Below are 14,725 nucleotides of genomic sequence, written 5' to 3'. Positions count from 1 at the left end.
ACAGGCCATTTGTTTCAGTATAAAGGAAATCCTCCTTCAGATAAAGACATTACATGAGCTAAAATTACCTGAGGTAATATCAAGCAATTACAACATTTTGAAGTTACACAGACACTTTTACTCAATCATAAACAAATTTGCAATATAATTATTTTTTTACTCAATCACAAGCAGACATTAGCAACATAATTTACTGCAGGTTTTTAAAGCTTTTAAATACCTTGACTACTTTAAATCAGAATTTTATAAAACACACCTATTATGTATTCCCTACCTGTTTCTGGGTTCTGGTACTGCTTCCATATCCCAAGCACTGACTTATTTATAATGTGGAGTTAAATCTGTGGGGAAAGAAACAGGAAGATTTATGTTAATCTTAGTCCAGATAAGGACATAGGCATGTGTGCAAGACTGCTGTGAAGCTTACTGCCCTGGTAACCAAGATGCTGTAATGATCGTGGCAAAAGAAAACAATTTTTTAAAATCAGATAAGGCCTTGTTTCAGCTGAATAAAAAAGTAATTCAAAGAAAAGGTACTGGTATTGGTACTCAAGTGCCAGGTTTAGGCTCATGTAACTAATCCTTTATATATTTTATGTATCAGCAAACACTGCTGTCACAACTAGGTAATCTCTACAGAAATGGTTTGTGTTATTACAAGTTAATCCTAAGAAACCTTGTAACCACCCCTAACCAACCCTTTCCTGAAATCGCTGCTGTGGAGCACAACCTTTTGGGTGAGTGATCTTCATGAACTTCAGTGCCAGACCAGTTAGCTCTGCTCTGCTGCTTCACATGCTCACTTTTAAAGGGCTTCACCTGCCCTTTATTCTTCCCTTGCTTTGGGGCAGTAGGATCCAGGTAACCAGCCTGCTCTCACACAGAAGCTGTGTAGCCATGGGCAGCACTGCTGCCAACAGACCTCATGCAAATGGATAGGAAAACCCTTATAATTATGCAAGCTGCTGCTTTACCATATGACATGTACATTTGTACCCTGAACTCAGCGGTTGGTGTCTGTGTGCAGACCATCCACGCTCTGCAGCTTTGCCTCCTAAGCAAAGTACCAAATTCAGATTTGGCCAGCCTGAAACCAAAGGCCACCTTGCTGCACAGAGTAGCTTAGGCTGCCACCTCACTCCCTGGACAGCTGAGAAATGACAAATTTGCAAAAATTAGAGAAGTCTTTGTCATGTTCCCAGCCTGTCCCTCTATTGCATACAGCACTTTGTGCACAAGACAGCCAGCCATGCAGCTAGGCAGGCCTCAGGCAGTGCAGACTGGAGAGGGAGGTATCCCAAGGCCAAACCCATCAGTCCCACCCTGTCCTGACTGCACCTGCGAAGAAAGAGCCCTCACAGTCCCCAGTTTGCACTTTCAGAAAAATTCTTTGTTTAGACTTCCTAGTGGCTTTCACAATACCATTTTTGAATTAGCCTATATAAGTTAGGTGAAAGAAATCGAAGTTCCAAAAAATCAAAAATAACATTTATTAATAACAATTTACAAAACAGGAAAGCAGGTAGAGATTTTGTCTTCCTTTGTGAGATGCCAAGCCCATACACTCCACAGCTGTTTTCTGATGGATGCTCTGCTCCTTACAAGCTATTTCCACATAAAGAAAGTGGAAAGAGGCTGTATGAATGACAACTAAAGACTCTTCTGAAAGAAGAGTGGAATGAACATACAACATATTCTGACACTTAAGACATATTCTGTATACATAATTTATTATGGATTTCAATATATTTGCCAATTTTCCCCTTACATTCCCCCTTCTCACAGGAGTATTATTCAGTTTTGATATCCACTGAGTAGATAGCATTGGCTCAGTCCGCAAGATTGCAGGTTTTTTTTCCCTGCTTGCTTCATTAAATAGTGATTTATTAAATAGTGATTTTTAGTCCCACAACCATTCTACATTTCCGTTGAATCTCTCCTTTCACTGTGATCATGACAACAAATTACATACTAGTGAGTTAGAAAGTGATTATTAAACTCTGCATTCTGACAAACTAATGTTTGACTTTACTTCAAGTTTTAAAAGGAAGCTGTATCCTCTGCAACTCTTATAAATCTGTGTGTTTTCTTCTTCTGTCACTCATTATTTGTTCTGTAAGCTGCATCCAAAACTTGATTTTACGTTCTTTCAATTTCTTCGCTGCCTTTTGTGTTAGGTCTATTTCCAGGTATCTTTCATCCAGATCATATTGAGGCCAATGTACCAAGCCTTCTCCATTGGGATTTCTGGAAACAGTATAATGAGAAGTTAGCTTTCCAGTTGCCTATCAATTGTGCTCTGACTTCTCAGGCTGAGATCGTTTCAGAAAACTAACAGGAGCTCAGATTATGTAATTCTAGTACCAGAATAGTTGGATGTTTTTATCAAAATGCTCATCATGGGAATTATTAATGTTGGCTATTCCAATTACTTTGGGACCTAAACCTCGACTGCTCTTGGATTTTTATTTAATTTTATTTTGTTTGGTTTGCAGGCTAATTTAAAAGTGTTTTTTTTCTTGCAGTCATTAAGAATAGAAATTATTTGCTTCAATACTTATCTTAAATTCTGCCAAATGTATAGGAACTACCATACAAGTATTGCCATTATGTTTCAGGCAGCACAGACAAAACTTGAGCTGTAGTTAGCATTATGATTCTCACCCATTTCTAGCAAAGTTAGTCCAATATTTCATAACAGTTCTACTAAGTTTTTCTTCTTCTTCTGTAGCATTCCCTGCAAGTGAGAGATGAAATAGCAACATTTAAAAAATAATCAAAAAATATCAGTTAAATCTATTCCAATAGACTGTAATCAGTTCTGTAGCAGGGGGTGAGGAGGTTGGACTAGATGATCTTTAAGGGTCCCTTCCAACTCAAACCATTCTATGATTTTACTCGTTACTCTGGGCTGTGGGAGTTTTACATGAGCAGAGCTCTAGGACAGAAGAGCAGATGAATGATTTCATGAGAAGTAACTACTACTGAAGACAGAAAATGCTTATTTTGATTCCAATATTTCTAAAAGATATTCTATTCTGAAAGCCCTCAGGTAAGTACAATTAATAACAATGATGTTTCAAAAAGAATTATTTAGCAAGCATGGATACATCACCAGCTAAGAATGGCTTTCCAAAGACAAAGGCAATCTCATCTGCATGATCTGCTTTTACAAACTCCGGTACAACACCTGCAGCTGAGCTTGGTCGATGCTGGAATTCATAAAAGTAGACTGGGTTGCCAGCATCTAGTAGAAAATAAAATTAAAGAGAAGAGTGCTAGTGTTCAAAATGTCTGTCATCAAAGATGATAAATTTTCATCAAAAGCTATTTTGATAAAATGAAAACACTATCAGTTCTTTTGATAATGAAGTGTGATACACACTGTCCACATACACACCCAAGGACATAATTCTATATTTCTTCTAATCGATGCTGAATAAGAGACTCACCTCTGTGGTGTCTAGCCACTTCAATGGCTGAAAAAACAAACAAAGGATCTGCTATTGAATCAAGAAGGCCATCTCGCACCTGAGCACGGTTCTCTGCAGCCCCTATGTATTCATTGTATACTAGATCAACAACGTCAGAAGTGGCACCCTGAAATAAATAATAAAGATACTTTTTATAATGACAATGAATATTAAAAGGAGTAACAGCATAAACTGAGCACGCTACCTGCATGTCTATGGCTAAACCCCAAACATTACCTTCTTTCAGAGAAAATTCCCAGCTGTGCCAGAGTGCATCTCCAAGTTCAGAATTGGGAGTTACACCATTACCAGGTATAGATGTTCTTAGGGGAAAGAGGCTTGCAAGATCACAAAGGATGCCCTCAAACATCTTTAGATAAGTATTAGTCAGTGATGCTGATAGATAATGGTAGTCTGTTCTCCCTTCTGTGGAAATAACTCTCTTAAGAGAAAAGAAATCCAGCAGGATTTCATAAAATTAATTTATTGCTGCAGATGGCCATCATTTACTCCCTTTCAGAACAAGCCTGTGCTCTGCCTTTCCAAGTTCATGATACATATCTGTGGCTCTGAATGACCTATTGCAAGTACTGGCTATGTTTATCAAGTTCTTAATTCTTACATACTAATCTGCAATTTTCTATTTTTAGTAGCTTCAGGAGAGCTCAAACAAAGCAGAAAACTGAGAACTTTGCAAATTACAGGGAAGGAAAACCTCAAGTGCCTAAATGTAGGTCTCAGTGCCATTTTAAACATCTCAGGGTATCCTTTCCAGTCTCCATCTGCTGCTTCAGAAAGGCCCGTATGTTCTACAGGTCTTGAGTCATACCTGCCAGTACCATACATAGCTTAGATAACCCAGGGTATCCAGAATGTCACAAGAGACCTATGCTTAGCTAACTGCATTACTCCTGGATTTCCACAGAACTCCTTTTAAAAAAGACGGGGCATTTAGAATGGAAATTTAGAACATTTTCTGTGTTTATCAATCACTAGCAGCAACAGGAATACACCATCTGTGCTGTCTGTTTGGGAATTATTGTCCCAAGTTAGGAAGCTGTCAAAAAGAACAGTCTACTTTTAAATATATCCCTCCAGCAGTATGAATATAGAACCAGCCCAGTGAAGAAGGAGCACTGAGTTATTCTGGAAATGGTCTCTTACCTTAAATGATAATGCTAATGTGCTCTGTAACACTTGACGTGCAACATCTTTCTCCAGACCTTCTGTAAATTCAGGAAATTTCATCATCTGCGTGACAAAGAAGCTATGTATTTATTAGGAAATCTTATATTAGCAAAATTATATATGAATAAAACCATTATGTGTCTCTTACTGTAGGAAGTACCCATCCAAATTCACAGTTATTTACTCCTATTATATATGGGACTGCATTGATCACTTTTTCAGATAGTAATTGCCTGGGACTCTTAGGAAAAAATACGCCATCCAGAGATGCACTGATGAACATGGGAGGCTGGAGAAAAACAAACAAACAAACAAACAAAAGAAAGCTTCAAGAGTACATTATTTTTTTTTCTTCTAGAAAACATCTTCATATTTTTACTATAGATGCAAAGCAAAAGAAATTAAGTGCCAAGTGAAAATATAAGAAGTACTAGTATTCAAGCTCTCTCTTAATTTTCCTCATCAGATTTTCTGCATCAGACAGAAAAATTGTGAAGATTAGCATTATATTTTGAATATCCATGAAGTATAGGTGATATCCAATTTACACTTCTTCTTAGGTAGTTCAATCCCAGTATGAATGTGTGGAGCAGTGAGGGAAGAACTAACTTCTGTGTTGAAACTGCAAATGAACAGGGAAGCCAGTATAGTGACAAGAAATGTTGAGTAGGACATAATATATGGTATCAATTAATGTTCAAATTCTCCAGGAAAACTTTTACGTTTCAATATGCTCTTTTCCTTCCCTTGGTAGAGCATGACAGCAAACACATGTAGCTCAAAGCCCATGTAGAATTAAAGGGAAGTAACCTGTTCACATTTTTCAGATGAGGTATAGCATAGTTGCAATGTTGTTGTATCCTGAAAAGGTGAAGAAAGAATCAGATGTTACATTAAACTAAAGTTCTCCTAATATTACAATACACATACAGCATACTCTGTTATGACAAAATTTGAAATGTCATTTGAATGCAAGTAGTATAATTTCACCTACCATTTTTAGAGTTATCTGTTCTATCTCTGCCTCAGTTTTTTCTCTTAAGCACTCAACCAATGCAGCTGAACTGGATTTTTCACAGCCAGCTGCAGCAGCAATTCTCTGCAATTAATAAAAAGAACAATCATGTTTTAATTTACTAATTATCCATATGCTTCCCACAGAAGGCTCTTCTGTGTCACTGAATCTGAGAGTCCAATCTGTGGCAGTCTACATTTCTCAGAAAGGACAAGCAAAGCTAGATACGTTTCAGCTGCAGATGCAGAGAATAGGGAGCTCTCATAACCCTTCATGTTGTGGGCTGAGCAGAAAGACAAAACATACTCTTCAAAACATTTTCATACAGTACCAGACCAAGGTAATTGTTCTGTTAAATATGCTGGGCTGAGAAGGCATGAGCATAAAGGAGCTCAAGTGATCCATATTCAGAATACAGACATGTAGATGATAACAAAGAGCATGCTACACCTTTCTTAATGATGTATAGTTTTTTGCGGTAACATTATTTCTCAGCTGTCATTAGAGAGACAGAGTTCATCACAATATTGCCTCTAATACAACCCAGATTAGCAAAAAGAGGTTTCTGAAGACTTTTTTCTTGCAGGTGAAAAAAATGGGTTGAAGTGAGCTCTTCTTTTTAATTATAACCAAATTGAATAAAGTCTCGTTTCTTTGAGCACAACAGGCATCAAACAGGAGAGAAAGACAACAGTAGTCAGAATCTGGTGCCATTTTCCAGCCAAAAATTACAGCTCAACCTTTTCTAAAGACATAACATGTTACAGTATTTCTTTACATTTCGCACTTGTTCCCTGCCTTCTCTCTCTGCTTCCTCAGTCTTCTGCTTTCACTCAGACACCTGTGGATATTTGCATATTTTGAAAGCAAAGACTCATTAAGCATGTATTATCTGCACACAGAAATACTATCTCTAGTGACTGCGATTGCAGTTTCACAAGAAAAAGGTCTAGTGCCGCTTTTTAGAATAAACCATTTAAGGTATGCAAAAATATCAGAAAACAAACAAACAAACAAACAAACAAAAAACCCACAAGATACCCACCTGTGCTTGCTCCTCAGGCTGGTCAGTGAACAAAATCCTGATTGCAGTACCACTCTCTGAAATGGCCTTATGGAACAAGCCCTTTGCCAGAGGAGATAAGACCTGAAAAAAAGCAAGAACAAGCATTACAAGCATTACAAGAATTACATTCTGACCACTGACTTAGAATTTCATTATCAGGAAATGCCTTTTAAAATATTTTGAAAACAAATGTCATAAGATTGTTATTCTGTAGACTCTGACCATAATTCAGCTATGCAAAAGTCTTTGGCAGTAGTATTAGGGATAAGGAGTTCATGCCTGCCTCTTCAACTTCCATGGCACCTTGCTTCCAAGACTTCATGGAACTACACTGCAAGCCAGATATGGAACAGATAACTATGTCAAGGATAGTCTGGCTGTGCTGCAGAAAGGGAATAAACAACTATTAGACAGAACGTAGGAAGTTAGCAAACAAATTACTGCTGAAGTGCATTCATCACTGAATCCCAGGCTCTCTGTGTGATCTGTAGCAAATTGTGAGAGACTGGAAAAGAAGAATCTCTTAATCAATATGCTCCGTGTTGCTGTAAAAATTTTGCATCATCACTGAGTCATAAAATGCCAGTCTAGTATACATATCATGACTACTCACCTGGGTTATTTTGCACAAGTGCCTGTTGCAGCATACAGGAAATGGGCAACAGGGCTTCCTCTCAGAGAACTTTTCCCAAAAGGATAAATTTTGCAAAAGCCAAAAACCCCAGAATTCAAATTAGGAGATGATGAATAACATCTTGGGTCTAAACTACAAGATTAGTGTATGAAAAGAACCTTTTCAACAATCAGAAGCTGCATTGATATCACATTGTATTATAGACCAAGGTGATGTGTGGTTTACTATAAAGCCCTACCTTTTTCTCTCACTGATTTTTCATTAAGGTAATAAGAATGAATGTGGACAGTTGTTTTTTTTTTCCTTAATTAATTAAAATTCATGACTGTTGTGAACTTACAAGAGCAGAAACACTGACTCCTCCTGCAGATTCTCCAACAATGGTGACAGATCCTGGATCTCCTCTAAAATGTATGATATTTTCCTGAATCCACTGGAGAGCTGCTACTTGATCCAAATACCCCCAGTTACCACGAGCATGCTTATCACCAGTGCTAGAAAGAAAGAATATGTTTAAATGCTCGATGTAAGAAAAAAGGTAGAGATAAATACAATCTGAAGTATAAGAAATCAGCTGCAAAAGAGCCTCTCTACATAACTAAAAAAGAAATGGCTGAGATTAGAGTATCAGGCAAGACCAGATTTTGAAGCAGATTTGGGACTTGTAAATTGTTCCCAACTTGCATGTGTAATTAAGATACATATAATTTATTTGCATAAGCAAGTATTCTACATGTCTTGTCACAAAGGATTTGCACATATAATTTTGGAAATCGCTTAGCAAAAACAGGGATAGAATATCTTACCTAAAATATCCAACAATACCTAATCTGTACTGAATTGTTACAACTACCACATTGTCAAAGGCTGCTAATGCTGAACCATCGTATGACGAAGCTGCTCCAAAAACTAGTCCACCTCCATGGATCCATACAAAGACCTGGAAAGGAAAAAGCAGAAACAATTCAGTGCAGGTAAGAGCTCCAGTGATATAAACTAAATATAGTATTTTGTGCTTTCACTCCCGAGTCTTTCAGATTAAATTTCACAGACAGTAGAAGTCTTTCGAAATGGAGGGTAGCAGCCTTACAACAGACATTGATTTCATTAAATACTTAAATTAAACCAGTGCCCCGTGACTTTTCACAGTTTTTTTTTTTTTTGGAGGAAATCAAACATTACTTATGTAAAGTGTCAGTAAGATTTTACTTGTAAAATAGGATTTTTTTTTTGTATCTGCTAAAGCTCAATTAAATATTTAGTGGTGGAAAGTGTGTAATTGGATCATCATCAGAGAACTGCACCTGTAAGTCTCCATATAGTACAGGTTGTAGATCTGCTGTAAAATTATTATAATCCTTAGGAAGCTTTTAGAAGTTTCAAGTTCAGGCTCAATTTGTTCCATCAAGTCACAGAAGCAATAAAGTTTGCTAGAGGTTTTACAATGATTTTGCTTACAGGCAGCTTCTCCTGTTCTTCTGTAGAAACGGGTGTGTATACATTCAGATATAAGCAATCTTCAGACACTTGGAGACGAACTTTTTCTTTTCTATTAGTAATAGCATCTGAAAAATACTGTCCTCTTACTTTGTCTTGTAGACACCTGAATAAAAGAAAAAAAAAAGCAACGGAAATAACTAAAACCTCAATGGTACAAAGCGTAGGTTTTATGTACTTCAAGTACGAATCAGAAACCTATCTCTAGTACATTTCTAGACTGCTGGAAACAGAAAACATAAAATGTTTTTTCACTGTTAATATATTTTCTTCCATTGACTTGGCGTTAGTAAGCTCTGTAAAAAGGAGTCATGGTCTACAGCAGTACACAGTGACAGGCAGATATAATTTTGCATGTTTCGAAATATTACAGAAATATACCTGAAAATGGATATGGCTATAAATTACTTAAATGAAAATGCAAAGTAATTATTTTACATCTGCAATAGTTTTTTTGTATTGCAATTATAGATATCAGGCTTGAGTCACTCCAAGAAAGGCGCTAGTACAAGTGGAATAAGATATTTATAATATAGTCTAGAACTGGTCTGTTTCTTAGATGTTCTATTAAGCATGTGATTCACTGGACATTCTTTTCTTCCAATATTTTATTCCAGCATTTCCTCAGCTTCTTTCTGTTTCTGCTCCAAAGTTACAGTTTATAAACATTATTATGTAATGGCCAAATGCTCCCAAGATAAAACATTATTGATCAAGTGATGATCCATATTAGTTCATTGCTGATGCCCATTAGACAGCACTTTTTAATAAAAAGAGCAGCTTATAAAGATATCTTTAGAAATGCCTTCATTGTAACAATTGCAGGTGGTAGTGAGATGACACCAAGAAATTTATCTTTGTGGATTTTGACCATCTTGCGTATCAGTGTCCTTGAACTGCATGTAATATAAAATCATGACAAAGACAAATGTTTTTCTCATTGTCTTACATTGGTGGGTAGGAAGCAGCATCTCTGACACCTTTCCATGGCTCAGGTGGCTGGGGTTCAGAAAACCTTAATGGTCCAACAGGAGGCTTAGCAAAAGGAAGTCCCAGAAAGACATTTACGCTCCTCTCAGCTGCATTTACTTTGACTTGGTACCCTCGGACACTCCCATAGTTGGTCACCACTTCTGGTTGTTCTGCTTTTTGTCCTGGGGGATGTGTACACAAAATTCAGATAATTGAGTGGCCTATTGGTTAGTAATTGAAAAATTTCTAAGAAATTTAGCTACCTAAATATATACTTTTTTTTTTTTTTTTTTTGCCTAAACAACTTATTTTCAAACATAAGGCTTCAACAAACTCTATCAGTATGGATGACATCATTTCAGCCTTCATTCTGATTGTGTTTGTGTGTATAATCTCCCTCAGGTATATCATATATATTGTCTTACTATGCACACACATTAGTAATTGTGTGTAGGTTGTAATCCATTTGATCCAAGTTGTTAAAAGTTCAATAGACTACTCTCATTAAGAAAAGGCATTTCCTTTTTAATATATGGATCTGTGAATGCACAATATATATTTGGGACTCTTGATAGTAGATACAGACAAAAGAAAAAAACTTCTAATATACCTAAAAATAGTCTGGCATATACAAATGGTGTAAACATTTAGGTAAGATTTATTTTAATTCACTGTGAAAATTCTCAGTATCTAATTAAAAATATGGCACATTTTGGTCTTCTCTGACTCAGCAGACAAAATTTTGCAAGAGGAATTTAATTTTACTAGTTGTAAAAACAACAACAACAAAGACAAATGCCTGAAAATAGATCACAAAGAAGAAATGAAGAACTATTTGCTATTCAGACCTAATTTCTGTGCAGCAAGGTTGAGCGCCCAGGTCCTCAGATAAGGCTGGGATTCTCATAGGTAGTCTCCTCCCAGAAGGGAACAGTGAAAAACATTTCTGAAGCTTACCAGTAGCTACAAGTGCTGTAATCCCAGCAGTGAGAATTAAGGACAGCAGCATGTTCTTTTCAGTCGCCATTTCGCATGCTAGTCACACATTTACCTCCTCAGTGTATTGCCTTTAATACTCTGTGAAGTATAACTGTTACGCAAGACAAACACTGATTAGTTAAAGCATTTCTCAAGCTGTGAAACCAAACCAACTGTGGTCAGCCTGAGCAACTGCCCTGACTGTAAGCCACTCCCTTCAAGGGGAGTGCACAGCAGCTTGTATGTATATGGGAACAGTGAGACCTATATGAAGAAGTTTCATACTAGCTGCCCACAGCTTCTTATAAATCTTATTCACGGAATATCAGGCCTCAACTATTTGCTTTAAAAAACATTGTAAATACTCCTCATAACATCAGGAGATTCTTCCTGCTACAATAACACTAACATCTTTGACAAATTAGGACTTAATCTCCCACTACACACTGAAGAAACCAGGAAAACTACCCTATTATTTTATTACATTCACTTCATTTTAGTATGTAATTGCTTCATTTCAATATATGTAACACATAGCATATCCACAAAGACCAAAATCCAAAACAATAATCCTGAAAAAAGTGCCTTTGCTGAAGTAAAAATTGGAAGATTTTTCATCTCACAAAGGGATATTTTTTGACAAAACCAATACTGGAAAAATCTCAGCTTTTCCTGCAGCGTGGATACTCCACCTACCACTCAGTCCTGTGCATTCAGGAATGTTTGTCTTTTATCTCAAAATAAAAGAGTTTTGCAATACTATAGAGAGGCTTTCTCAACTATTGTAGCATGGGAGCAATATTAAAGGATTTGGGTAGTAACCACACATTTAATCCCTATGAAGAAATCAGGAGCATTTAGAGACTTCCATGTGAACTCATGCCTGTCACCCAGGCATGATATGAAAAAAGGCAAGACATAGATGAATAGAAATAAAAGAAATTATCAGTAAAAGAGATTATCTACTGTGTAACTAGGTGGTTGTGTTTGTTCTATGTTTCCTTGCTTTGCTTTTTTTTTTTTTTTTTTTTGAAGAGTCGGTAGCTCTTGTTCCAGAAAGCCTATTTTGTAATTCTATGGCATCATAATTCTCAGTTGTCTGAGACAGCATTTCTAAACATTATCTTAGTGCCCATACCTTTGTTTCAGCTACGTGTGTCCTAAGACCCACAGTCATTACACTAGTTGAGCACGTATGTTAAGCATGTAGTGGACCTGTGTGCTCAGGCTGTGTTCATGCACTCTGAAGAGATGCTTTACTCTAGTATCTAAGTTGGTCTGCACAGGTGTGATTCACAGCTCATGTAGGTAAATCCAGGCAACTTTAAACTGGACTGCCCAGGGTGCAAACTATTGGCAGCTTGTTTCAGATGTGTATATTCAATGCATACTAATTATCCTAAGCATTTACTCCGTTATCAGAAGACTTTTGCCCTCTGTACTACAGCAGCTCTGTGATGCAGCCGCTACACTGTTAATGCCAATGCTAGATGGCTTATCAGCTGTTTCGGAATGTATGGTTAGTGCAAGTATACACTGGCAAATGGGATAACACATTTGAGCTTCTAAGTAAATAATGTGGACTGTAATTTCATTGTAGAATTTTTACGGTTTTATAAATGTCCTTTGAGAGTCTTTTTCTCCTGTATTGTTTCTCAAGAGTAAAGTTCATGCCACGAAAACTGGGCTGGCATTAGTCTGTATGTATGTCTGTTATGAACGTACAGTCCGTACTGTATTGATCCATGTATGCACTGTTAAAGGCAATGAATGGAAACAGCCATCTGGACTGCAAGTAATGGACTTTAGCATAAACTACCTCCTACCTTATTTATGTGATAAAGGTTTCCTGGAAGCAAAGGGCAGGAGTACTATGTAGTAGTAAACTCTGCTCTCATGTTTGCCTGGTTGAATACTGTTGCAAATTCTCTCAGAATGTCCTTGGACTGCTTTGGTTCCTAGCATGGGTAAACTGTTTCCATGCAAGGTGAAACTACAAGAATCCCTGATTTCAACACTTGGCTTCCATCCTGAAGAGCATGCATGCCTCAACTACTTGTAACCCACAAACTACAGGAGGAGTTCATTGCTACAAAGCCAAACACAGTGCAATCTGCTCATTGCTCTTTCCTTTTGCTGAAACAAACCTTACAAATTTCCATAAACAATTTATTTTCTATCTCCTGCTCTTTCTGGTTTTCTAAAAGTCTGCCCTTTACAGTTTGCTTTCCCTTTATTTTCACCCTTCATTTACGGTTCTATTTTCCAAGCTTTACTCTTCAATCTTTCATTGTTCTACTCTTTCTTGCTCAAGTACCCATTCTGCAAAATGTCTCAGCTCATATCCAATCCATGGTCCCAGAGATATACAACTTGAAGGCCAAAGGTAGCAGCCATCTGGAAATTACTACCAGTGCAAAATGCTATCTGTGAACTGTGATGACCTGATTTACATGACAAAATAAACAAATGGGATTTTAGATCTTTACCACCTTGGCTACAGACCTTTGTATGGATCTACAAACAGGACATACCTCTGCAAATGCGGAAATCCTTACTCTAGTGATAGAGACTAAATTTGGGGAATCTGGAGACAGTGCTACGTACCTAGCAAGTGGAATTTTTGAAGTCTGCTTTGCATTTAATTTTAAGAAAGAACATTTTGCAGCTTACCCTCAATCAGTGAGCAATGCACAAGTCAGGGACCAAGCCAGAAAAATCCTTCCATATGATGACATTTGCCTCTTTATACATTAATGCATTGCTACCTGTCTTGATTTCAATAACAGAAAAATAGAGACAAATACCACATTTATAGGCCCACAATTAAAAAAAAAAAAAAAAAAAAAAAGAGCTCAGAAATACATTTTGCTTCAAGTATGTAGGGTAGAAATGTTTAAACATGCATTTAAAACAGGGTCAGTTTATTTTTATTTTTTTAAAACTCATCCCCTGATGAAGACTAAATGAAGCTGGAGCATGTAAAACTTAGAGCTACAGTCTATGAAGCTAGAGCTTTTACAGCTGTAACACTTTCTCTTTAGCACATGGTAATCTCTCACCAGAATATTTCTGGGATGGGACAGATTTTCAGAGCACTCACCCCTAAGCAGATTGGAATAAAATCTCTTCACATTTTCCAGTGTAAGTTATTTTAGTGCTGTGCCTGTATGTAAAAAGTCAGTTCCACTGCACATCTGCATGCAGCGTACAACACAAGCATATATTCTGTACATATACATACAATGCTGCCTGTTTGTCTCCTTTTAAAGGGAAAGGTACAGCCCTTCAGGGGAACTACGTGTACAATTAAAATCTTTCAAGATTACTTTGAGATTATATTCCCTTCACAAAACACTTTAGCTAAAACAAAGGACAATGGACAGACTCTTACCAGGAATTCTCACTTACCAAAACAGCAGTTATGCTAACAGTCTAACCTGATCTCCTGAATTCTGACTGGCAACAGAACGTGGGCAGAATGACATAGGAAACCCCACCCTATTTATTCCAATAAAGTCATTCAGAAAGAAGGGATGTCCAGGTAGTTACTGTAAGACATGACTAGACTAGCTGATCTTAAATTATTCCAGAGATACAGATTAAAGAAAGGGTGGGGTGGGGGTGGGCAAATGTGTGGACACCCCTGTAGGATCTACTGTGCTGCATAATGCTGCTGGGAGGTAGCAGTATGGTCAGGAATATGGCTGGGATAGCTGGAGCAGCCTAGGGGGCAGACATGGGAAGCAACATGACATGGCATAGAAGATCTTTGCAACACTGAAATGATGTGTTAAGACTTGTTCTTGGCAGTCCATGAGCATATCAGCTGGTAAGAGCACTGGAGTAATTCTGGTAAATGAAGGCCTGTGACCTGTGCAGAGAACCTGGAACTGACTGGA

General features: G+C 37.3%; 1 protein-coding gene across 2 annotated transcripts; it reads right to left on the bottom strand.

Annotated features, from left to right (window-relative positions):
• Nucleotides 1-1,478: 1,478 nt before the first annotated feature.
• Nucleotides 1,479-11,023, bottom strand: LOC118246459 (fatty acyl-CoA hydrolase precursor, medium chain). Of its 2 annotated transcripts, XM_035543587.2 has the most exons (14): nt 10,803-11,016; nt 9,823-10,027; nt 8,835-8,979; nt 8,183-8,316; nt 7,717-7,870; nt 6,722-6,823; nt 5,656-5,760; nt 5,472-5,522; nt 4,810-4,950; nt 4,638-4,724; nt 3,453-3,600; nt 3,116-3,247; nt 2,665-2,737; nt 1,479-2,247 (listed from the first exon to the last, which is right to left on the bottom strand). In XM_035543587.2, the coding sequence occupies exons 1-14, from the start codon at nt 10,870-10,872 to the stop codon at nt 2,070-2,072; spliced, it is 1,725 nt and encodes a 574-aa protein (XP_035399480.1). In that variant the 5' UTR covers nt 10,873-11,016; the 3' UTR covers nt 1,479-2,069. The 2 variants fall into 2 exon arrangements, with proteins under 2 accessions (XP_035399480.1, XP_035399481.1); XM_035543588.2 differs by lacking the exon at nt 5,472-5,522 and having other exon boundaries at nt 10,803-11,023.
• Between the last annotated feature and the right edge of the window lie 3,702 nt (nt 11,024-14,725).

Source organism: Cygnus atratus, chromosome 12 (assembly GCF_013377495.2).
Source record: "Cygnus atratus isolate AKBS03 ecotype Queensland, Australia chromosome 12, CAtr_DNAZoo_HiC_assembly, whole genome shotgun sequence".
Taxonomy (NCBI): Eukaryota; Metazoa; Chordata; class Aves; order Anseriformes; family Anatidae; genus Cygnus; species Cygnus atratus.
The sequence above is the reverse complement of the archived record's forward strand: the minus strand, read 5'-3'. Positions and strand labels throughout refer to the sequence as shown.